Source organism: Oncorhynchus kisutch, linkage group LG19 (assembly GCF_002021735.2).
Source record: "Oncorhynchus kisutch isolate 150728-3 linkage group LG19, Okis_V2, whole genome shotgun sequence".
NCBI classification, from domain to species: domain Eukaryota; kingdom Metazoa; phylum Chordata; class Actinopteri; order Salmoniformes; family Salmonidae; genus Oncorhynchus; species Oncorhynchus kisutch.
Genome location: NC_034192.2, coordinates 40273935 through 40299555, shown reverse-complemented (window position 1 = coordinate 40299555; position 25621 = coordinate 40273935). Strand labels below are relative to the sequence as shown.

The window sequence follows — 25621 nt, the reverse complement described above, 5'->3', positions numbered from 1 at the left end:
CCTGTCATTGTGCAAACAAGCATAGTTTACCCGTGTGTGTGGCTCATATTAAATTGTTTAAACATGGGTAGCTAACACCTTCAATTGGAATTCTAGCGCTCCGAATTCACTGATTATGCATGCATTGCAGATTACAAAAAACGACCTAATCAATTAGCTGCACTTTACCATAAATAATATTGTAATCAGATTATACATATTTTAGAAAAACTAGATTGACTTTTTCATGGATTCCTAAATTCAGAAAGGATGTTTGCGAAAAAAACAACACATTTCTGTTTTTTAATGACATTCAATTCAGCATTGGAAAAAGGCGCAAATTAATGTTTGTTCCACCTAAACGAGACTGACCACAGGTTAGAGACCATTTTGATGACACCAAATGCATTTGATGGATACTTTTTGTCTTATTCTAATGCCTTTTAAGGGGAAAGTAATCAAAAAGTAACAAAATAAACTGATTACATTACTGAGTTTGGGTAATACAAAAGTTATGTTACTTATGTTACTGACAGATTACATTTATAAAATAACTAACCAAATCCCGATTGTCAGACGTGCATAGCTGCCATCAAAGAGTGGGCCACCAACAAACAAACAGGAGCAAATATAGCCCACAACATTTACACAAATATCTTGACTATCGTTCAGGATCCAAGCACGTCTGCCCGTGCTTCCAATGGCCTCATTCCATCCCACTTTTGACACCAATGTAGCGAACAATGAACTCTGGGGTGTATTAGCCGGATTCCGTTGCCAAACGTTTTTGCTACGGTCTGTGACTGATGAATACACCCCTGGTCTCGCAACCCGTGGGCAAACTTCATGCTTACCATAAGGGCTACTACATTATTGCCTTCTTTCAAATCAAATTGTATTCATCACATGCTTTGTAAACAACAGGTGTAGACTAAAAGTGAAATGCTTACTTACGGGCCCTTCTCAACAATGCAGAGTGAAAAAAAAATAGAGAAGTAATAATAAATACACAATGAGTAACGATAACTTGTCTGTCTATATACACGGGCCGATGTGCAGGGGCACGCGGTAATTGAGGTACATGTACATATAACTAGGAATAAAGTGACTAGGCAACAGGATATATAATAACAGTAGCAGCAGCATAAGTGATGTGTCAAAAAAGGGTCAGTTTTATGGCTTGGGGGTAGAAGCTGTTCACGGTCCTGTTGGTTCCAGACTTGGTGCATCCGTACTGCTTGCCCTGCGGAGAGCAATTCGACACACTTCTCTATACCAAGTCCCTGACATTTACATGCCTCTCTGATGGACTCACAGGTGCCATCGAACTTCTGACACCAGTGTAGCGATTTGATGTACCTACTTATCAGTTACAACACATTCTTCCAATAAAGAGTGTGTATTCGTTAGTTGAGCTTACTTGAAGTCTGACTGACTGTGCCATACTTTCATAAGTTTTCAAAGGATACAAGGTTGTACATTTTAACTGTAAATTCATGCAAATGCCACGGTCTCTCTATGTATTGTTTGTTTTCACTGTCAATCGTTACAATGAGGTGGGGACAGCTACAAAGTATCTTTTGCGACACTACTGTCTTGCAAAGCATAAGGTTAGAGAAAAAGTAAAGGAAAAAAACTTGTTCCAAAATGGCGACGAAGATCTGCCTGTCCATTGGAAAACAATAGAAATAGCAAAGAGGGGCAGAGTTTGATTGTTGTCGCAATTTGTTTTTGTTTTGCATTTGACCTAACTGCATCAGATTCGGGTTGTGTGTTTCTAGCTATATGCAGTACTGGACGAAGTAGTCTTGGTATCATGCTTTGTTATAGTTGGTTTTCAAGCTAGCTAGCTAACACCGTTACATCCGTATATTGTTGCAGTTGGCTGCTAGCTATCAAGTCACATTATTTGGATCTACACCGAGGATCAGCTCGCCAGGCAGAACAAGGATGGGGCTCGCCAGGCAGAACACAGGAAACATTTGACTTGCAAGTCAAGTTGTGCGCACTTTTGTTATTACCAAGCAAACATTTTTAGTGTTTTGTAGGTCGGTGGTGATCGGCAACTTGACGTTTTATCCTGCCTAGCTAGCATAAGTTAATTGCCGGAGTAAGTTACTGTAGCTACAGTAGTTAGCTAGCTTAGTAGAAACACTCAGCGTCACTTGGTTTCGCTAGCTAACTTCATGGCTAACGTTAGCTAGTTAACGGTAACTGAATTTCACAATGAGACTGGTGTGTTTGTTGTAGCTAACAGGTAGCTAACCAACTACGTGAAGTTGGGTAAGTAGTCAGTAAGATGTTTTAAAATAGTAATTGTTGGTAATGTAAACTATAACAATCTTACACGGTGAAATGTTTGTTCTAGCTAATACGGTTGAGTTTTGCGATGGCTAGCTAAATGTTAGATAGCTACTGTAGCGGCTAAAGTGAAAGTTATGGGCTTTTCTCGCACAAACTTTGGATGTTTGACCAGAGGAATGTTAGTAAGTCCCATACAAGCATTTTAGTGAGCAGCTAGCTAATGGTAACTTGGCTAGATTAGTGTCTCAACTAATGATATTTGACGTGCGTATCTGTGATACAATTAATTTATATACTATATTAAAGATACACGAGTTTAATTTATACTTTTTAATTCATATAGACAAGGCGTGAATGAGCTTTTGCGAATTAGTCTAACTAGCCAATGTTGGGGCCTTTAGCTAGTTAGCTAGCTAACGTTAGCCAGACAGTTATTAGTGGCAATATTTTTCATGATGTGATAGATACGGTGCACTATCTACCTTGCTGGCTAGGCAGTTGAACAATAATTTATTAATCGTCTTTTTCGTGCTTTTTCCGAGTGTTGTGACGGAAGTCTATTAGTAAGACAAAGGTCGACTATGGAAGCAGTAACGTTAGTTGACACTCTGTAAAAGGGTACCGGGTATAGACGCCCACCCTGAAAAGGAGCAAATTCAGCATTTTATCCGGACTGCCGAAACCTGAGTCCAGAGTTTAAAACACTCTTTATTGATGATGGCCGATTTTGTAGTGCCGCGACACAGTGCGGTGATGGAGCGACTCCGCCGTCGAATCGAGCTCTTCAGGAGGCATAACACCAGCTGCGAGAACCGCTACGACAACACAGCGAGGGAGCGGCTGGAGATGGAACGGCAGCAGACCTTTGCACTGCACCAACGGTGCCTGCAAACCAAGGCCAAGCGGTCGAGTAAGCACAGACAGCCAACATCCGACCAAGCAGTGCAGAGAGGGTCAGGGACCGGGGGCAACAACGCAGACTTAGGGGATGGTGGGACGCCCGAGCAGAGCAGAAACAGCACTTTGATTGCGGTAAGTGACCATTTCATAAAGTGGATGCAAATGCACCACAAATCTGATAACAGCTTCATGGCAGTTATTTTATTTGCCGCATTCATGCGTTAAATTAGTATTTTTCATGTGCAGTGATTGCAAGTCAAGGAAATAGCATTATTTGCTATCATTTGCAGTGTGCTCCATGTGCAGTGATTGCCACGAGTTGTAGCCAGTATCATGTGTACTCCTGTGTGCATTCTGGGTGGCTGCTGTCACATGTTCTCATTGTTGTCCTGCTGTGTTTACTAGGCAGCCTTTGGCATGCTGGGGCACAATGTTCACATTTTCTTTTGCTGTGGTGAAACTCATTTTTCCCGCTATATTTGTTCAAACATAAATGTTAATATAACAGAATATGGAAAGGACTTTTTCAACAAGGCATACTGTCGAAGTTGTGTCACAGTGAGGTGTCCACTAGAGTTGTCCATGTATTGTTGGCACTGAAGTTCATGTTTAGTCACAGCCATTTTGTAGAGTTGTCATGGATCTCTAAGTTATCGGAATGCTGATAGCACAGCCAAAGTGGGATAAACAAGTCTCAAGAAGGCTGAGTCATATTAAAATACTGCTTCTCTCTCTTGTGGCTCAGAAAAGTAGCAAAGTATTCAGTGAGTGCTCACACAGAGAACATTCTGTAATGATATCTAGGCTTGTTTCTTTTTTCATCAATCTTCCAGTTGTCCAATGGACTTATAATCAACTATCGTGGGAAAAAAGTTGCTGCCGCCATTGTTTTCAGTGTTGATTAGGCTCTATCGGGCGTTGGGGGAAATTTCTGTTTGCTCAAGTTACCTCTACTGACCCTGTAGTAATTATCCCTGGCAAATGTTATACTTGAGGGAAACCAAAAAGTGAAAAGGAACAATTGAATTACACATGGCAACTTAGCGACCTCTTGTATTTACAGTCTTGTATTTACATGTGTTGTGGAGATAAGGAAAGTAGGATGGAATACATTTTCATGCAGTTTGGTTGTCTTGGCAGTCTGACCTACCTACCATGGCAGTATCCATTTGGACAGTTTTTTTTTTGTTGTTGCCATGAACCCCACCTGAAGCATTTTGCCTCTGTGACCCCTCTTAACAATGGAATCTGCATTAGGGGAAACGGTGTCACTGTCCACCACAGCACAGTTGGTATTGTTTTTGATTTGTGGACGAAACAGAGAAGAGTTCCATTGAGAAGTCTGGCAAAAAATTGCTGTCCATATTCTGCTCTTCTATCGTACGTGCAATTAAGTCAGGGGGAGGGCAGTGTTTGTTTTTATAATATCCCAAATTGACAGGACAGTTTCACTATTAAGGATTCTAGCTTTAAGTCTCTGAGAAATATAAAAACGTTTTTTTTACACAAACCAGGCTTCAGTCACAGCCCAGTAGGAATTGACTGCCTCCCACCATTTGGGCAACAGCTGCATTAGGACAATATAACTACCCTCTGAATGAATGATGACTCAGGGGTATTAGAAAAAACAACTCCACCCCCAGCCTAATGCTCTGAGCCTCTGACTCATCATTGCTCTGTGCCCTTTCCTGATCCACATAATGCAATGCCACGGTATAGCTGTGTGTGTATCAAGCCACAGGGCAGAACTTGATTCTCCATTCCATTGTTGATGAACCCTATAACCTAGGAGTAATGTCACTTACTAAAACTGATAAATTCTGTTCATGAATAGCAGTGCTAGCTAGCCCACTAGTGACTGGCACTGGATTAGCAAGCTACCTAGCCTATCTTTCGTTCCGTCACTCTGTGCCATATTAACAAGGCTCAGCTCCAGCCTGGCCAGTCAGTATGAGGTTAAAGCTTGTCCGATAAACTGTCCCCCCAGCCTTTAGTTAGACCGGCCCGCTGCTCCGTTCCACTCCTGCACATCCCAGGGAGGCCCATTGTGGCCACGCCGGTGGCTTCAAAGGCAAAACGGACGCTATATCTTAGCTCTGGGTCCAGGGTTTGGAATTCGGCATGCTCCCCTCCATGGCCCAGGCACTAGCTCTTTTGTTGTAGGGCTTCCTCCGTCTATACACATGTTAATTAGTTTCATGTGACTTGGGTCTGTGGTAGGTGGGGTAATGGCGATGATTGCTCAGAAGAAGAGGTGGGGGAGGCAGAGAGGTTGGAGTGAAAGGGTGAAGACAGAGACCAGTTTTTCAGGTTCATAAAGCACTGGAGTGAGTCACTAGACTGGCTTTTCTCTCCTCCAGGGGAGTGATGGGGTTAGAGACGAGGCTAGATCAGATGAGCCGCGCACACACTCTTCTCTCTCTAAAGCCAAACAGCTCGGCACAGCCAGCGCACAAAGTGTGAGAGACCAGATCAAAGGAGCGGTGAGCTGCCTATGTTGTCAGCGGTGGAACTAACATACTTTTAACTCCTTTGCAGATATGAAACAGACAATCCTATCAGTCAAAAATATAAAAATCCCAGTTTATGCTACAAAACTTTATAGGAGGTTTTAAAATAGGTTCTGTTTGACTCAACATTCCATGACATACATTAAAGCATTGTTGGCAGAATAGATGGTTGCAGTTCAATGCCTGACTTTTAATATAATTCACTGATATATTTCTTGGTAGTCCCAAAAAATATTACTGTCAGGTTGTAAATCACAGCTGGCCTGGTACATTGTTTGTTGCCTCCATTCGGGGGGGGGGGGGGGGGGGGGATGAATGTAAGTAAGGCTGGAAAGGTAAATACAATCAGACTAGTAAGGGCAATGATCAGAAGTCAGTCATAATGTGGCTATAAGGCTACCCTATCTATTTATGTAGCAAGCTAAAAACACAAAGCCTAATGTTAGCTAGCTAGCTAGCTGCTATGAGGATGTCAAGTCATTGGAGGAGTGGGTGAGTGACTTTTTCCGCTCATATCATTTTTTGGTGGCTACACACAGCTAGAGATGCAGGTGTCATTTGGTTACCAAGCAAGAATTTGAACAACTGTTATCCAGTCAGCTAGCATATCTCTTGTGTTCGCAACTTCACTCTAGCTATCTAGCTGCTCTGATTTCAGAGCACTCTTGTTTGAATGTGCCAGAGTGCAGAATAACTGATGAATTTGCAAATTCGCAACACCTGCTGAATATGATCCGGTGTCAGTAAACGTAGGAAAAAATTAAGTTAGTCACGAACGCTCTAGCTAACATGTAAACAGCCTAACCAGCTCTGCTAGGGCGAGTAAAATTATCGGTGAGGTGTTCTCTCATTTGTGTTGAAGTAGCTTGCTAGCCAACTTTAGCCAGTTAGATTGGGTGCTTGGGACAAGCATGCATTGATTGGCAGGCAAGCTGTAGAAGGACGAGTAGGCTACAATTCCCCGTCATCAGTCCAATTTTTACGGCCAACTAGCTGAAATTTTGAGTGGGATCATCTAATGATCCGTCGTTAGATTTGAGCACATCTTGCTTTGGCTAGCATTAGTTGTTGATGTGCATAACTGAGGGGGGGAGAGCCTACCTTTTCATGGTTGTTTGATGAATAGGACTGTAAAATGCGTTCTAATGCTCTAAAGTCGCAGCTGCCTGTAAACACAGTCCAGTTCAATTGTGTGATGGCAGGCTTGTGTGGCAAATGGCTTGTTTGCATAAATTCCTACTGTAGCTCTGATTGGCTATGGTGCACCGGTCTGCGTAGACTCTGGTCCTGAACATGTCTCTGCAGTGCGCATTGCATGGAGTGTGGGGGGGGAAGTAAGATAAAAATCCATACATAATTGTAAATGGTAGCCTAGTGGTTAGAGCATTGGGCCAGTAATTGAAAGGTTGCTGGATCGAATCCCCTAGCTGACAAGGTAAAAACTACCGTTCTGCCCCTGAGCAAGGCAGTTAACCCACTGTTCCCTGGGCGCCAAAGATGTGAAATGTTGATTTAAGGCAGCACCCGCACACCTCTCTGATTCAGAGGGGTTGGGTTAAATGCGTAAGACACTTTTCAGTAGAATACATTCAGTTGGACTATCTGACTAGGTATCTCCCTTTCCCCAAATAAGGTATCCAAACAATAATGAAAACCCTGTAGCAGTAATATATATATATATATGACCTTTTGCCACATTTCAGGCTTCAAACATAAAGATATAAAACTGTATTTTTTTGTGAAGAATCAACAACAAGTGGGACACAATCATGAAGTGGAACAACATTTATTGGATATTTCAAACTTTTTAAACAGATCAAAAACTGAAAAATTGGGCGTGTAAAATTATTCAGCCCCTTTACTTTCAGTGCAGCAAACTCTCTCCAGAAGTTCAGTGAGGATCTCTAAATGATCCAATGTTGACCTAAATGACTAATGATGATAAATACAATCCGCCTGTGTGTAATCAAGTCTCCGTATAAATGCACCTGCACTGTGATAGTCTCAGAGGTCCGTTAAAAGCGCAGAGAGCATCATGAAGAACAAGGAACACACCAGGCAGGTCCGAGATACTGTTGTGAAGAAGTTTAAAGCCGGATTTGGATACAAAAAGATTTCCCAAGCTTTAAACATCCCAAGGAGCACTGTGCAAGCGATAATATTGAAATGGAAGGAGTATCAGACCACTGCAAATCTACCAAGACCTGGCCGTCCCTCAACTTTCAGCTCATACAAGGAGAAGACTGATCAGAGATGCAGCCAAGAGGCCCATGATCACTCTGGATGAACTGCAGAGATCTACAGCTGAGGTGGGAGACTCTGTCCATAGGACAACAATCAGTCGTATATTGCACAAATCTGGCCTTTATGGAAGAGTGGCAAGAAGAAAGCCATTTCTTAAAGTTATCCATAAAAAGTGTTGTTTAAAGTTTGCCACAAGCCACCTGGGAGACACACCAAACATGTGGAAGAAGGTGCTCTGGTCAGATGAAACCAAAATTTTGGCAACAATGCAAAACGTTATGTTTGGCGTAAAAGCAACACAGCTCATCACCCTGAACACACCATCCCCACTGTCAAACATGGTGGTGGCAGCATCATGGTTTGGGCCTGCTTTTCTTCAGCAGGGACAGGGAAGATGGTTAAAATTGATGGGAAGATGGATGGAGCCAAATACAGGACCATTCTGGAAGAATGGAGTCTGATGATGGAGTCTGATGGAGTCTGCAAAAGACCTGAGACTGGGACGGAGATTTGTCTTCCAACAAGACAATGATCCAAAACATAAAGCAAAATCTACAATGGAATGGTTCAAAAATAAACATATCCAGGTGTTAGAATGGCCAAGTCAAAGTCCAGACCTGAATCCAATCGAGAATCTATGGAAAGAACTGAAAACTGCTGTTCACAAATGCTTTCCATCCAACCTCACTGAGCTCGAGCTGTTTTGCAAGGAGGAATGGGAAAAAATGTCAGTCTCTCGATGTGCAAAACTGATAGAGACATACCCCAAGCGACTTACAGCTGTAATCGCAGCAAAAGGTGGCGCTACAAAGTATTAACTTAAGGGGGCTGAATAATTTTGCACGCCCAATTTTTCAGTTTTTGATTTGTTAAAAAAGTTTGAAATATCCAATAAATGTCGTTCCACTTCATGATTGTGTCCCACTTGTTGTTGATTCTTCACAAAAAAATACAGTTTTATATCTTTATGTTTGAAGCCTGAAATGTGGCAAAAGGTCGCAAAGTTCAAGGGGGCCGAATACTTTCGCAAGGCACTGTGTGTATGTGTATATGTATATATGTATATATATATATATATATATATATATATATATATATATATATATATATATATATATATATATATATATATATATATATATATATATATATATATATATATAATCTCAAAAAAAGAAATGTCCTCTCACTGTCAACTGTTTATTTTCAGCAAACTTAACAAATATTTGTATGAACGTATAAGATTCAACAACTGAGACACAAACTGAACAAGTTTCACAGACGTGACTAACAGAAATGGTATAATGTGTCCCTGAACAAAGGGAGGGGGGGGGTCAGAATCAACAGTCGGTATCTGGTGTGGCCACCAGCTGCATTAAAACTGCAGTGCATCTTCTCATGGACTGCACCAGATTTGGCAGTCCTTGCTGTGAGATGTGACCCCACTCTTCCGCCAAGGCACCTGCAAGTTCCTGGACATTTCTGGGGGGAATGGCCCTAGCCCCCACCCTCTGATCCAACAGGTCCCAGACGTGAGATCCGAGCTCTTCGCTGGCCATGGCAGTACACTGACATTCCTGTCTTGCAGGAAATCACACACAGAACGAGCAGTATGGTTGGTGGCATTGTCATGCTGGAGGGTCATGTCAGGATGAGTCTGCAGGAAGGGTACCACATGAAGGAGGAGGATGTCTTCCCTGTAACGCTCAGCGTTGAGATTGCCTGCAATGACAACAAACGCTCTGACACACCGCCCCAGACCATGACGGACCCTCCACCTCCAAATCTATCCCTTCGACGATAAACGCAAATGCCTGTTACGCAAATGCAGTAAGCCAAGGTAAGTTGCTAGCTAGCATTACATTTCTTATAAAAAACAATCAATCATAATCACTAGTTAATTACACATGGTTGATGATATTATCTAGCGTGTCCTGTGGTGCATATAATCTGACTGAGCATACAAGTATCTAAGTATCTGACTGAGCGGTGGTAGGCAGAAGCAGGCGTGTAAACATGAATTCAAATAGCACTTTCGTGCGTTTTGCCAGCAGCTCTTCGTTGTGCGTCAAGCATTGCGCTGTTTATGACTTCAAACCTATCAACTCCCGAGATGAGGCTGGTGTGACCGAAGTGAAATGGCTGGCTAGTTAGCGTGCGCTAATAGCGTTTCAAACTTCACTCGCTCTGAGCCTTGGGGTGGTTGTTTCCCTTGCTCTGCATGGGTAACGCTGCTTCGATGTGGTGGCTGTTGTCGTTGTGTTGCTGGTTTGATCCCAGGGAGGAGAGAGGAGAGGGACGGAAGCTATACTGTTACACTGGCAATACTAAAGTGCCTATAAGAACATCCAATAGTCAAAGGTTAATGAAATACAAATGGTATAGACGGAAATAGTCCTATAATAACTACAACCTAAAACTTCTTACCTGGGAATATTGAAGACTCATGTTAAAAGGAACCACCAGCTTTCATATGTTCTCATGTTCTGAGCAAGGAACTGAAACGTTAGCTTTCTTACATAGCACATATTGCACTTTTACGTTCTTCTGCAACACTTTGTTTTTGCATTATTTAAACCAAATTGAACATGTTTCATTATCTACTTGAGGCTAAATTGATTTTATTGATGTATTATAGTTAGTTAAAATAAGTGATAATTCAGTATTGTTGTAATTGTCATTATGACAAATACATATATATTTTAATCGGCTGATTTAATCGGTATCGGCTTTTTTGGTCCTCCAATAATCGGTATAGGCGTTAAATCATAATCGGCCGACCTCTAGTTTGTACCCATAGGCAACATTGTTGCCGGTGATGTCTAGTGAGGACCTGCCTTACAACAGGCCTACAAGCCCTCAGTCCAGCCTCTCTCAGCCTGTTGCAGACAGTCTGAGCACTGATGGAGGGATTGTGCGTTCATGGTGTACTTCGGGCGTTTGTTGCCATCCTGTACCTGTCAAACTGTGGTCCTATACACTGACTCTGTGTGCAATGAACGCAAGAGAAGTGACACAATTTCACCTGGTTAATATTGCCTGCTAACCTGGGTTTCTTTTAGCTAAATATGCAGGTTTAAAAATATATACTTCTGTGTATTGATTTTAAGAAAGGCATTGATGTTCATGGTTATGTACACATTGGAGCAACGATACGCACCGCATCGAGTATATGCAACGCAGGACACACTAGATAATATCTAGTAATATCATCAACCATGTGTAGTTAACTAGTGATTATGATTGCTTGATTGATTGTTTTTTATAAGATAAGTTTAATGCTAGCTAGCAACTTACCGTGGCTTACTACATTCACGTAACACGCAGGCTCCTCGTGGAGTGCAATGAGAGGCAGGTGGTTAGAGCATTGGACTAGTTAACAGTAAGGTTGCTAGATTGAATCCCCCGAGCTGACATGGTGAACATCTGTCGTTCTGCCGCTGAACGAGGCAGTCAACCCACCGTTCCTAGGCCGTCATTGAAAATAAGAATGTGTTTTTCACTGACTTGCCAAGTTAAATAAAGATTTAAATAAAGGCGTAAAAAAAGATTGTTGTGAACATGAAATCTTCCCTAATTAATCGGCCATTCCGATATAATTGGTCGACCTCTAGTTTAAACCCTTTACAATGAAGATCTGTGAAGTTATTTGGATTTTTACGAATTATCTTTGAAAGACAGGGTCCTGAAAAGGGTCTGTTTCTTTTTTTGCTGAGTTTACATGCATGCGTACGTACACCGATAAATGCCACTTTTTTTTTTTTTACTCCGGTGTCTTTTAATTGTACAAACGCACGGTCGCTTTCGCACTCTATTTCTTGATATAGAATTTTCGCAAATACTTTAGAATGTTTAGGAATGAGGTTTTCTAAGAATTTGTGGAAATGTTATAATTACCATATCTAAATGCTCACTTGTCAAATGTTTTTGTGCCATTCCTCCTGGGTGTATATGAACACATGTTAATGACATTTTTTGTTGCTAAAATGCTGTCAGTTCTACTTTAAAGGTGCACAGTACTATACAGGCGTGATTAAACAATCTGCACGGATTGTCCCAGTACATTCAAATATCTCCGCACAGGAGGGTAAACCTGAGGGGATCTGGTTGCCTAGGATGTCAGTCTGGGGTTCGGCCTCTGCATTCGGATGAGATGAGCGTACATTTCGTTGGCTAGTGTTTCTGTCATAGCCTTGCAAAATAATGGAGAAATTACTCTAGTAGGGCTTTCCCCAACAAAACAAAACCTTGTTTGACCGAAAGTCATCTGTTAAGCTTACTGTTTGATGAAATAAGACAGAAATGCCTCAAGAGGGAGCCAGAGATCTAGAAGATAAAAACCTTAACCTGACCCAACCGTTCTCCTGCAGGCTTTCTCAGATTCTGCCATTACTCTCCTGGAGTTGCCTGTAATAAGCTACACGAAGAGTCGACAATCTTTATCATATGCACATTTTCGTGGAACAGTTCCATTTAATTTATAATAATGTCTTCATATCGCAATCATTGTCATGTGGTTAAATCAAAATTATATCTAAATGAAAATGATACAAACCTATAAAGTAACTTCGATTGCCATTGTCAACTATGTAAAAATAGCCTGCATAAAGCCAACAAGTAAAAACATTACAGCCTGTAGGTAGAAAATATCCTGATTTAAAAAATATATATATATTACCTATCAATCACAATGGCTAAGCATGGCCTTTCTGCAATGAACTTGAAACATTGTATTAACTTGGGTCCACCCTAAGCTTGTGCTAGCGAACTTGCTATGTTGTTTAAAATATTCTGGGACCTCAGTTTCCTGTGCCAGTGAGCTCGGGACAGACACCGCTGTTGGCTATTTGCGCAAGGGATGAGAAGCAGTGTTTGACTTGGGAAGGAGCTTTCCGAAGCTGAGTACTGGCACCTCAGAATTTCTACTGCTTGAGCTCCTGTTCCTCTTATAGAATATGAACTAAAACGTATCGTGAAGCTCCTGCACCTAAATATAAATGGTACCAACAATTAAAATGAGTACCGGAAACTATGTCGAGCACTGATAAGTAAGCAGGTAGGCCTATTTTATGTTTCCATTGGATCAGGGCACAGCATTTTCCCCTTGTCATGCTGAGTGGTTGTCAAAAGGGAGAGAGTTGGAAATAGTTCCTCAATGTATTTTTTTTTTTAAATTATTATTTAATTTTATAAATATTGTCATTCTCAATGGCTGTATGTTAAAACAGACTTTTGTTTTCTTGCAGTTTGAGGTGAAGAAAACAACATTACTTTGAGAAGCTCCACAGCTCATTGGTGGTGTTGCATTGAGCCAATCAGAAATACTATCAGAACCCCAAATGTCACATTTTATATGCCTACATTTGCTTGCGGGCCTGGTATCCTATATGCCTACTTCTGTCCGTAATCAGGTGCCCGTCAAACAAGACCATCACTAAATTGGCAACTCGAAAAAGGAATTAAATAAACCAAAACTTGTTTTTCACAAGTGTAGAATAGGTTGTGCGCTCTACAAACAATGTATCCATTCCGACAATGAGAACGGTAAAAAGACTGGAATAATATATTGAATGCGTTAACAGAAATTACCGTAACCAAACAAACATTGTAGATTAGGAATTAATGGTAATTGTAATACTGGTGATTATATGTAATGGGCAATTGATATACACTAACATTCAAATGCAAACAATTCACAAAATGAAGTTATGAAACAATGAATGCGCACAAATTGGCAGGAGAGTGCCCATTCTGGAGAGGGCAGCGCATTGTGCATCTGGGTGCTGCATCTGGGTGCTGCATTGACCATGCAGCATTTGGTGATGTGGCCTCTGCGGAAGTCAGGGCATTCATACTACTTGCACTTTGCGAAGAAGATGGGGCTGTTGTCAAGGAAGTGAGTTTGTGTTTTATACAGGATGTACAGCCCCCAACCTACCACCAATCAGTCATGTCAATGCGAAGCTATATAGAAACCTCCGCTTTGTTTCAACAATTGGGAGTCGCATGGCGATGCGGAACGAGCATCTGGGGGCTCCACGATCGCATCATACACACCATATGGTGCCTCCGACCACATTTTCAGATCAAGCATAAATTGTATTTTTGGCCAGGCCTCCGCAATGCATTAATTCACTGAGATGGGAGCAAATATCTATTTATTTATTTGCCACTGCTCGACCAATAAAAAAACAATGATCTTGGTCGTCCAACAGCCTATTGACCAAACAATCGACCAGTCCTCTAATTGGGGTCATCCCTAGACTCTAGCATGGGGAGGGGGGGGGAACAAAAACGTATTGAACCTGCTTTGTGAAATAGGCTACAACCCAGTGCTGCGATCAGGTCCCGCCATCCATGTAATCCTTATTAATTATGATCTAAAAAGCTAAACTGATCCTAGATCAGCACTCTTGCTGGATGAATATGAGCCAAGAGCTGCGTAAAGCTCTCCTAAAAACCCATGTCAAGTTTGACTGTAGACTGTATACCTTATGGCAAGCTGCCAGTCCAGTCACAGGAAGCTAACCTAAGCAAAGTCATAAGGTTCTGTGTCTGAATCCATCAGAGACGCTTATACTTTGCACTCCTGGTCTGTTTCTCACCACTTAAGCCTAATTATTTGTCACAATTTTAATTTCTATAGACATCGATGGGCTTAATATTTTAAATGGGTAACTTGCCTCAACACAGTGATAAAAGTTGAGTGGGGTTTTATTTTCCTTGTGAAGCAGTGTAGTGTTTACAGGACCGTTAAGCATATCTTCATGCTAGCTGTACCCATAGACTTCCAGTCTTTTTGGTAAGCTAGTTAGCAATGGCTTGCAAAACTGCTTCTAACGCAGATACATTAAGTTATCTGTTTTTAAAGGGCAACTGAATGCACAAAACAACTTCTCTGAAGTTGAAAATGGCCTATGTGGCTTCTATTATAAACGTTTACTCCAGTGTCAAAATTGACGTAAGTTTAAATAGGCTAATTTGTCCAAGTCAGTATTTTCCAAAACTGAGTTTTATGAGAGTTTTGGAATGAGGTTGTCACAACCTAACCCACAAGATGGTTGTGTTTGGATTACAACACCGATTGTAACGCCTATGGAGAATTGTCATCCATGGAGAACAGTCTGCGGTGATCTATCCAAACATAGCAGCACCTACCGTGAGACTCACCTGCCCATTTACGAGGTGGCTCGGACTTGTTTGCATGAAACAACAGGTTGCCAAAGTTCTGTTGAAAGAACACTTGGCCCCAAACCCCTTTATGGAGTGACCACTTGTTGATGTGTTTGATAGTGATCCCTTGAGTCTGCAACTTTTGGGTAAAATGAGGATAGCGACGATGCGCACTTATATCCCAACTGCCATTTGTCAATATTCCAAAATTATCAACTCATTTGCAAGCATCTTGCGTCCCGCTGCAACATGTTCTATGACATGATTCACTATGAAACACTACAGAAGCACACTCTGGCAAAATACTTATTTTTCATTCAATTTAAAAAAAAAAAACTTTTAAAACCACCTTTAACTAGATGTAAGATTGTGCGACTAAAATGTCCTCTGCGAAATGTGTAAATGAATTTGATTTCTTGATTTGTCTTCGATTAATTATGACTATTTTGAGGAAGTGGTAGTGGCTATGTTGTTGCTACCGTACTTCAAGAGTGACAAACAACAGTAACTGCCAGGGTATGCTAAAGCCAACAAAACACACCCACATCAAACCTCACCCCCCCAAGACTCATATCTCATATTTCATAATGAGCAGCAGAAAAACGCATGCGGAATCAGTGAGTTCAGTGTTTCCCTTATGATTTTTTTCAGCAGCGGAGAAAGCTAGTTTCCTACAATTCTACACATTTTGATGTGTTCTGTTATCTGAGTGACTCAAACATTATTCAAAAAAAGTAATGGAGGCCCCAAGACATTACATTTTTTTATTTTACATTTTTCATTCTCCCTGAGTGTAGTTTTACATTTTGGTGGTTATTAGTTCTCAAAAAGATGATCTTATAAATATATAGCTATAAATGTATTCATTTTAAAATGATAGTTTGAACCATGTTTTGAGGCTATACAGTCAGTTTACATGTATATTATTTACAAACAGAGAAAAACAAGCTCATATTTTGGATTCTGTTGGGGTATGACAGTTGAACTAAGCTCATGATGCTTTTTATAAGTTATATTCAAGAATCAATGGATATAGTTTGTTAATTTCGAAGTTTAAAAAAAATAGATATATCTAAGGATTCCTGCTTAAAATATATTTTTTTACATCTCCGCTTGTGGCAAGGTTCTCAATCAAAAGCATTGTGACAGTTTTCAGCATGTGTTTATTGTGTGGTACTAATGTTTACATTTAATTTACATTTCAATCATTTAGCAGACGCTCATATCCAGAGCCACTTTCAGTAAAGAGTACATTTTTGTACTAGTCCCCCATGGGAATCGAACCCACAACCCTGGTGTCGCAGGTGCCATGTTCTACCAACTGAGCCACATGGGGACATTATATATTTGTTGACTTGTTATTTACTCTAGTTGCAGGAGTCAGTGAAGAGGAAGCTGGAAAGCACTGGCTCCCCTGGTCAGGTCAACGGCTTCAGCGATGGCTATCCCCCGTCCAAAAAGGCTTGCCTAGACAACAGCTCGTCCAATGGCGGCATCCCCCCTCGCTCACCCCTGGACTCCAAGCATGGCATTGGCGCCGACTCTCTCATACCCAATGGTGGAGAACATGGTGGAACCGCCGCTGGGGAGCAGGAGTTCCGGCTCAAAGAGATGAAGCAGGAGCCCATGGATGACATTCTCCCCTGCATGTTGCCGTCAGGGGGCGGAGCCAGCAACAGCCTCTTCCCTGACCTCAACCTCAATGAGCAGGAGTGGACGGAGCTCATGGAGGAGCTCAACCGCTCGGTTGCCTATGAGGACATCCAGGACATCCTCAACGACGGTTTCGAGGACCGCAAGGACCCTCCGGATCTGGCCGGACCCACCCCTGGGACGGGCGCACAGTCTGGCGGTACCTCACAGGGAGGCCTCCTGCTTCCAGAACTGGCCAGTGTCAAGGCAGAGTTCTCCCCGGCCTCTACCGCCTTCGAGCAGGACTCGTGCGCCGGCTCGCCCCACACCAGGCCCAAGTCATCGGGGCCACCCATGCAGCACTCCGCCAGCTTCCTGGCAGCGGCCACCTCCACCGTCTCCTCCCCGCCCCAGCCCCTCAGCCAGCAGCCTCCCCCATCCAGGCAGCTCCCTCCCCAGAACCACCGCCTTCCCTCGGGGCCTGTCTCCAAAGACCTGTCCCCTGCCCAGCAGCTCCAGCAGCTAGCCGCCCAGCAGCAGAGAGCCCAGCAGATGCAGTCCCAGCTCCAACAGCAGCAACATGCTCAGAAACAGCAGCAAGCCCCCAAATTCCACCCCCCTGTGTCCCACCCCTGCCGTCCATCTTGGCAACCCCAGTCGGCCCCGTCTCAGAGCCCCCTAGGGGGAGCTTACGGCCTGGAGAAGCCCACCAGCCCCTCCCTATACCCCCAGGACTTCCCAAATAACCCCAAGCCCCAGCTGATGATGCCCGGACAGCCCAACAAGGGCTCACCCAAAGCCGTGGCCGGCGGGTACCTGCAGCCCGGAGGCCCCCACACCAACATGCTGGGCCACCCTGCTCAAGGACCAGGGGCTCCGCTTAGCCACCCTGCAGCAGCAGGCCCTGGGGGCCTGGGCTCTGCCATGCTCAACTACAGCAACACCAAGCCCCTGTCCCACTATGAGGCTGCGGCCCAGGGGCCACCGCAGGGCCCCCCCAGTGCACAGAGCCAGAACAAGGCAGTGCTGCTGTCGCTCCTCAGACAGCAGCAGCAGATGAAGCAGAAGCAAGGCCTGTCCTTCAGACCACAGCTACCCCACGGGCAGGTAAGAATACAGCTCACCTTGAACTTTATCACAAGACTGCTCATTGTGTAACCATTACTTTTATGTGACCAGGTTTGATATGAAGCAGGCTTAAAAAGGCTTCATTATAAGAGTCCTGGGTGGCGCAACATTAAAGTACTGCAGTGCTGGGGCGCCACTACAGTCTGGGATTTGATGTCACGTGACCGGGAGCCACATAGGACGGTATACAATTGGCCCAGTGCCGTCCGGTGTAAGGGAGGGTTTACCCTGTGGGGCTTTCCTTGGCTCATCGTGCTCTACTGACTCCTTGTGACAGGGCCAGGCACCTGCAAGTTGACTCCGGTCGTCAGTCCAGCGGTGTTTCCTCCGACACTTTGGTGGGGCTGACATCCGGGTTAAGCGCGCAGTGTGATAAGAAGTAGGTGGTCAGATGGGTCATGTTTCGGAGGATGCATGACTCGACATTCGCCTCTCCCGAGCCTGTTGAGTTGCAGAGATGAGCCAAGAGACCTAATTTGGGGAGAAAACAGGGTACAAGAATATGCTTGTGGCTATATCACTCTGAACACGCCTGTTCACAGTCAGGCCTGGTTAGAAACGGGACAGGAGATCACCTGGGAATACCAGGTCCTGCAATACATTTTATTTTTATAAGAGTCAAGGATCCACATGGAAAGATCAAGTGTTAGGCTATATTGGTATTCTGAATAACTGTTAAAAAGTTAAGAGGTCAACAAGTGCATATGAAAGGCTTACACTTACATTACTTGGTTATGGTCATCACCCAAGCCTAACATAATTTCACACTGCTTGACTGGGAGAATAGAGCTATTAACATTTCCAACAGGGGGAAGGCCCAAAGCATGTTTTATACTGGCATCAGCGAATAGCATTACAACTGAGGCACAAAGAACATTCCAAGGCCATGTTGTGTACAAAAACACACACACACACACACACACACACACTACTCCAGTGCTACGACGCTGGTGAATGAGGGAGTATAATTTTGAAGCCAAACAATAAGGGCTTGTTAAAAATGAGCAATGGAGTCGTCTGGCTTGCCCTTTTAGTTTGAAAGAACGGCTCCAAATAAAGACTTGTCAAGAACCACACCAACCACACCATGTCAAGAACCACACCAATGGATAGCATAGTTTTAATTATATTTGGTAATATATATGTCAACATGTAATTTCTGGGTAACAATTAAGTACATGACGGTGACTACAATGGGAAACAAAAATAGCTTCTTAGCGAAGAGACATTTCTCAAGCACAAACTTCTAGGACTGTCTGGGAGTAGTAGGGAGGGGAAAACTGAAAACTAACTGTTATTGGCGTAGCAGAACTTTCTCTTTCTTATTTGTCTATTAATAAATGTACCCCCTGGTGATGTCACCAGGCAGGCCAAAACTCCATCCCAACAAAACAGTGGTCTTTTCAAACAGCTCTTACAGTAAAAGGGCATTGTCATTTTCACAATTTCACAGTTTTATTCCAACCTCCATAGTGTGGAAATGTATATAAAACACAGAAAAATCGTGTTTTTGACTGCACTCGGCCTTTAAGGCATACTGCATGTAGGCTGATAGTTGATGGTGGATCTAAGGCCTAGCAGGCTTTTTATGTTAGTCAACAAACACAACCCACACACTGTCCTTGTAGCTTATATTTTGGTCATACAAGTCTGGCATGGGCCCCACGGTTTGAGGGGACAGTGTGTGTGTCTGGGTCAAGCAGCTGGTTGCTAAGGAGCTGGCATGCAGTCTCCCATGGGGGGTTGGATGGTGGTGGGGGGGGGGGGGGGGGGGACCAGGGAGGGGACAACCATGACAAAGCAGCCTTTCATGCAGCCCCCTCTACCTCGTCCCCTCTACCTCGCCTGTCCTCCACAATAGTATATTTTAGGAGTAGCCCACCCGTACAGTTTCTTAACCCACTTGGGGTTTTCCCTCTCGCGAGAAGGGGCTCTCTGATCCATTCTTGCTCTTCCTACCCTCTCTTCTCCTCTCCCTGACTCAACTGTGTTCTGCGGTGTGTGTGTGTGGACGGACCCAAAATATCCCCCGGCCGGAGCTAGAGGCCTGAGGCTAGCCCCTGAGAACTCTGGCCAACTTTCCAGATGTTTCTATGGCGAGATGGTTAGCACACTGGCTGAGGCTAACACTGCCAATATGGAGCTGTGGTTCTCACAGCTGGTCAAGGAAAGCACTTGTATGAGGACATAAACTAACTTATGAACTTTCAAACTGAAGTTGTACAACCGCGGTCTTCATTTAAAGCTGTGTTGATTAGGGACATAACTAGTTTTTTTATGTAAAGCCTAAGCTTTTTATTTGAATGATTTTTTTTCCCTTTGCGTTACATCAAACCTTGGTTTTTGCTTTACATCAAATGTTATTTCTGAACATATTCCCCCCACTTGTTTGACAAGGCCCCTAAAGCCTTACCTCAGACTGGATGCTGTCTCTCTTCCTCTGGTTGACATTAGTGGAATAACTATACAATTTTCCCCAATTTCAATTTTGCAGGAACAGAACGCATACCCTGCCGCACCGCACGGCCCTGGACCTGGCAACGCCATGGCCCCCCAGCTGGTGGGGCCCGGCAACGGCATGGCGGGAAACCTCGGCAACATGGCCTACCTGTCGGGGCAGGCGGCGGTGAAGCAGCAGCAGCAGCTGATGGAGCAGCAGAAACAGTTCCTACTGGGCCAGAGGCAGCAGCTGATCATGGCCCAACAGGTTAATACCCGGGGTCAAGGGTCATCTACTGTTGGTAGAATTTGGGTCTTGGATCAGGATCTAGGAGCAACATACCCCACCCTCAATCCTAATGACAAAATACAAAGCGATCAGACTTCCTGGCTCATTCACATGATTGGTTTCAACTTGCCCATTTGCTATGTAAAGTCTGAGACAGGATCTCTGTCTGTTCTACCTGACTGGGCCTGCTAGTGCTGCATAGCCCTACATGTTGTCTATTAGTAACATATATATATATATATATATACACAAGGGCGAGCAATTTGTCTGCATGTAGAAGTGGTTATATGACTGGCAGTTTCACAGTAGGTGTTTTCCATCTCTGGTCCTTGTCCAAGAGAATGTATGGGAGGAATTTCAGTCACCGGTGTATGCGTGTATGACACAATCATGCTCTAATATGTTTTCTGTGTTTCAGGAAAAACAGCGTCAGCAGCAAGAGCAGCAGCTCCAGAGGCACCTGACCCGTCCCCCTCCCCAGTACCAGGACCAACAGAACCAGCAACCTGGCGCACAGAACAACCCCTTCCAGCAGCAGCAGGCTGCCCAGTTTACAAGTAAATGAGACCCTACGTCACCACGTTACATCCAATGTAGCGTAACCCCCCCAACCCCCCTAGACACTCCAAGGTCTTAAAATGGCTTGTAGGGCTCTAATCCAATCCTCTACCTGAGTTCTGGCATAAGTGTATAGACGTTCACTTCCCTTTATGGATTTCAGATGATTGAATTGTCTAATGTAGTTTCCTCTCATGTTTAGCCATATTGTTTTTATTCATTACACTAGGGCAGTGAATTTGTTTCTTGATGACCCAAAAAGTTTTGGAATTTACCTTCAACCCTGGTGAATAAACTGGCTCAACCCAGTCGCTTTCCACAGCCCGAAACAAATCAACCATGACCTATGTAAAGAGCAGGTCTATATAGGTTAGGGGGTAAGAGGGCGATTTTGGAAGCACAGCTATACTCTTTACCACTGCTTGCACTTCCCTTTGCTATTGAATAGGCACCTTTTTTAGATTTTTTATGTCTGGTCATGGCCCAGAAGGTTTGCTTCGATGATGTAACTCACACAGAACAACTTTGTTTGGCAGTACACTAATATTACCTCGTCAATGCAAATGCTTCTTACCGTAGGATTCATTTGAATGGTAAACCAGTAATGAGGTCTGTGTTCTCTCGTTGCTGAATACATTTGCCCTTTGTTCTGTGTCTTTGGAGAGAACAGCTGCTGTCTCAATGCTCGCTGTCCTTTTTACCTCATAATGGCATGAACTTATTGTGGTAGCTAGACCGTATCCGTTCCTTTCTGCTATCTGCATTCATGAAAAATAATGACACATATGGAGACATGGAAAGCCATTTAAGTATATTGAGAGAGACTTGGTCTTCTCCTATAATGAGTTTATTGATTAAGATTGAATTATAAAAACATGTGTAACTATTATGCAAAGGTTAGCTTTTCAATTTGTCACGTTTTTGTGACTCACTTCTTCTTTTGCTTCTCCCTGCAGGTTCGTCACAGCCATTGAGCAACGTTGGTACGCTGGGAGGCCCCGCCCCCGGAGCTCAGCGAATTTTCCCCCAGACGCAACAAGGCATGATTGGTATGACCATGGGCCAACAGGGTGGTGCTGGCCCCACCCCTGGTGTCCCTCCTCCCTCCAGCCAGGCAGACATGAGCCTCGCCTCCTGTGTGGGTGTTATGGACTCTGCCTTACAGCATCAGGTACTCTACAGCAACATGAACATGCACCCCTCCCAGCAAAGTTCCATGCAGAGGCAGCCTGTAGGTAATATGGGTGCCTCCTACCGACAGAACATGCTATCCCAGCAACAACACCTTAAAAACCAGCCCAACGCCGCCCTGCTGAAACAACAGCAGCAGCAGCAGTTAGCCAGACTACCCGGCTCCATGCCTGGCGGCAGCATGCCCAGTGTTATGCCCAACGCCATGCAGAGCACCCAGAGCCAATCTTGGCAGCAGCAGGGCATGCAGCAAGCTATGGGTGCCCAGCAACCTCCCTCCAGCAACGGAGGTCTCCCGCCCAATGCCTTTGCCAACCCCAACGCCTTCCACATGCAGCAACAGACCCACATACCAAACAAGATGCCTGTTGGCAACACCCCCTTTGGCGCCAATGCCAACGGCAGGCCCATGGGCGCCATTAACCCTGCCCAGCAACAGATGATGCAGCAGGCCCAGCAAAGGACTGCAGCCAACCCCCAAGTTTCCCTTGGGCAGCCCTTAGGCCCAGGGCAAGTCTTACCCAATCAGCAACAGCAGCAGGGTTCCCAAGGCCAGGGGGTGTTGCCCGACCTGGGTGCCTTTGGTCAGCCGCAGGGGGGGCGTTTGGTCAGCCAGGTGCTCCAGTGCAGACAGCAGGGCTACCAGGTCAACAGAACTGCTAACCAACAACAACAGCAGCAGCAGTTGCCATTTATCTACAACACTGGGTCAGGGGCTAGCAGTTTGCCCAGCTTCCCTGGAGAGAGTGACCTGGTGGACTCTCTGCTGAAAGAACGCAGCACGCAGGAGTGGATGGACGATCTGGATGAGCTCTTAGCTAGCCACCACTGATGAGTTTTAATGAACAGGAGAGTCTCAATAGTCTGTGGTGGCTTCCTCTTCTCCATCTGCGCCAATGTTAGAGCCGGATGGTTGAGAGCAAGTGTCTGCTAGGCATCCGTCTTCCATGTTGTGTTCACCTTGCCTTTTCAGATCAGTAGATTAAGACTGAGAGGAGCTGGGGAGAAGAAGCCTTCAGGCAAGTAAGATTCATCTGATGAGTTGGTGAGATGGAATGTTGGTGTATGTGTTCCAAGCCAATTGCCAATGAAAGGCAGGAACAGAGAGGGTTACTAATGGAATCCTGTTACTTTTCTGACATGGTTAAGAGACGGTCATCCTCAGTATTGTGTGTACTGTGTATATAAGTTCAGGAGAATGATTGGATGGGAATGATGGTGTGCAGGACCAAAACCCCTGTGTGGATTCCTATCAGAGTATTTCCCCAGGACTGGGAGACATATAGAAAGAACTCTGCTACTATTATTACTACTACTGAACCAGTGACTCAGTACTAAACCACTGAATCAAGGGTGAATCAAATGTCGCACACACACACTTTGTCTACGCTTACCACAGTAGAGGTGCTTATTTTGGTTTCATTGCCCCCCTATCCGTCCTCTGCTTTGTTAGAAGTTGCGGCCTTAAATGCAAATGAATGCTCTATGTAGCAGAGGTGACCTAGTAACACAGTCCCTCATGTCAAATGTTGGTATTGATATTGCTAATAAATAGACGTGTGCCAACCCCCCCCTACTTTCAAACCAATGACGAGGTGCGCCAAGGAGACTCAACAGTGGCGTCCATATTCATTTGGTTAGCCAGTGCCCATAAGAGACAAGACTGTTCCTCTGTTAGTTGTGCAATGACCCCCCCCCCCAATGGAGGCAGATTACAATTGTAAAGTGACAAATGGGGACAGAGTCCCAACACCACCCAAATACACCTTTGAATGATGCTTGTATCATGTTTATAAAATGGTCTCCCTTTACGTTCGTTACCATGTTTGACCAGGTTACCCTAAAATCACTGTCTTTAAACATTCGGTCCATTGTCATTTTAATAACCAAGCTATAAGATCATGTATGAATAGTGGACATTATTGCCTTCAGACACATTGCAGACAATCTTTTTCCATTCCCTTGAACGACAGTACAGCCAGATACTTAAGTTGAGATGTTTGAATTTGTTCATCCTCTTTTGTGTCAGGGGCTCCTTGTACATTTTTCGCTATATTATTTTGTATGTATGCATTTTCCCATTTGTTCTGAAGATAGATCTTATTTTTATATGTATATTGCAGCGGATTTTTGTAAGTAATTCATACTTTTAATATGGTTCTCTGTAAAACAAGAGTATTATGTAAATATAGTTATTTAGAAACGGACCCTGTGTTTTGTCTTAGTTTTGTGTGTGTTTGTGTGTGTGAATTGTAACTGACAAGCATTATAATATTAAGTGCCAATGTCAGGTGTGAGTAGAATCCTGTAGAACAGTGTGTTCCTATGTATCCCATTCCACTTAGTCATGATGATGATTTGACTTTCTTCCATCTGTTTTCTTGTCCTTCCTTGTAATTATTTTTGCATCCTATATCACAGGAATGGGCAGCTTCCAGTCTTCGGGGGCCTGACTGAGGAGCCTGACACATTTCTGTCCCAACCTTAACTCTGGACTCAAAATCAACTGTTCATGGTCTCCAGTTTAGAATGGAATTAATTAACTGAACCAGATGTGCTGGGGAAAGGTGTCACTGACACTAATCAGGACCCAGAGTACTGGAGTTGCCCATCCCTGATACACTCCCCTACGTATTTGTTTCTGAGCACTTCTACATGAATGTGGATGCTCCCATGATTACGGATAATCCTGAATAATGATGAGTGCGAAAGTTAGATGCACAAATATCATCAAATATCAAATATCATACCCCCACGACAAACTTTTTTTGGGGGAGGGGGGTGTTTTATGATCTGTGCCTCAGACGTTCTCACGCATCATTATTCGTTATTTATTCATGGTTCTCTGTAATCATGGTAGCATCCACATTAATGTAGAAGTGCTAAGAAACATACTCTACCCTTAGTGACAATGCATCCAACAAGTTTGTAGTCACAAACTTGATGTAGTCTGTGTGTTAGGAATATAGGCCCGAATACTAAATTATTGACTAAATTTAACACCCTATGTGCACTTGTCCAAATAACTATGACACCTTAAAATGGGGGGGGGGGGGGGGCTGGATACATAATGCTTTAATTTCTTAAACGGTAAAACATATGTATGGAAATACCCTAAAATAAAAGGTGACATTCTTTACTGTCACCTCATATGAAACGTTTGATCTCAAATTCTGGAGTACAGAGTGAAATTAAATGTGTAGGAGAGTATATAGCATTTACTCTATGCTGATATATATTCCATTTTATTGGTCACATTTACACATGGTTAGTA

At 43.7% G+C, this 25621-nt stretch overlaps 1 protein-coding gene across 2 annotated transcripts; it reads left to right on the top strand.

The window, feature by feature from the left end:
* Positions 1-1268: 1268 nt before the first annotated feature.
* On the top strand, positions 1269-24554 carry LOC109864821 (mastermind-like protein 1). 2 transcript variants are annotated; one of them, XM_020452792.2, is made up of 5 exons: positions 1269-3315; positions 16482-17849; positions 20365-20577; positions 21017-21155; positions 22113-24554. In XM_020452792.2, exons 1-5 carry the CDS (start codon positions 2998-3000, stop codon positions 23177-23179), a joined length of 3105 nt encoding a protein of 1034 aa, XP_020308381.1. In that variant the 5' UTR covers positions 1269-2997; the 3' UTR covers positions 23180-24554. The 2 variants fall into 2 exon arrangements, with proteins under 2 accessions (XP_020308381.1, XP_020308382.1); XM_020452793.2 differs by having other exon boundaries at positions 1577-3315; positions 16488-17849.
* Positions 24555-25621: the final 1067 nt, after the last annotated feature.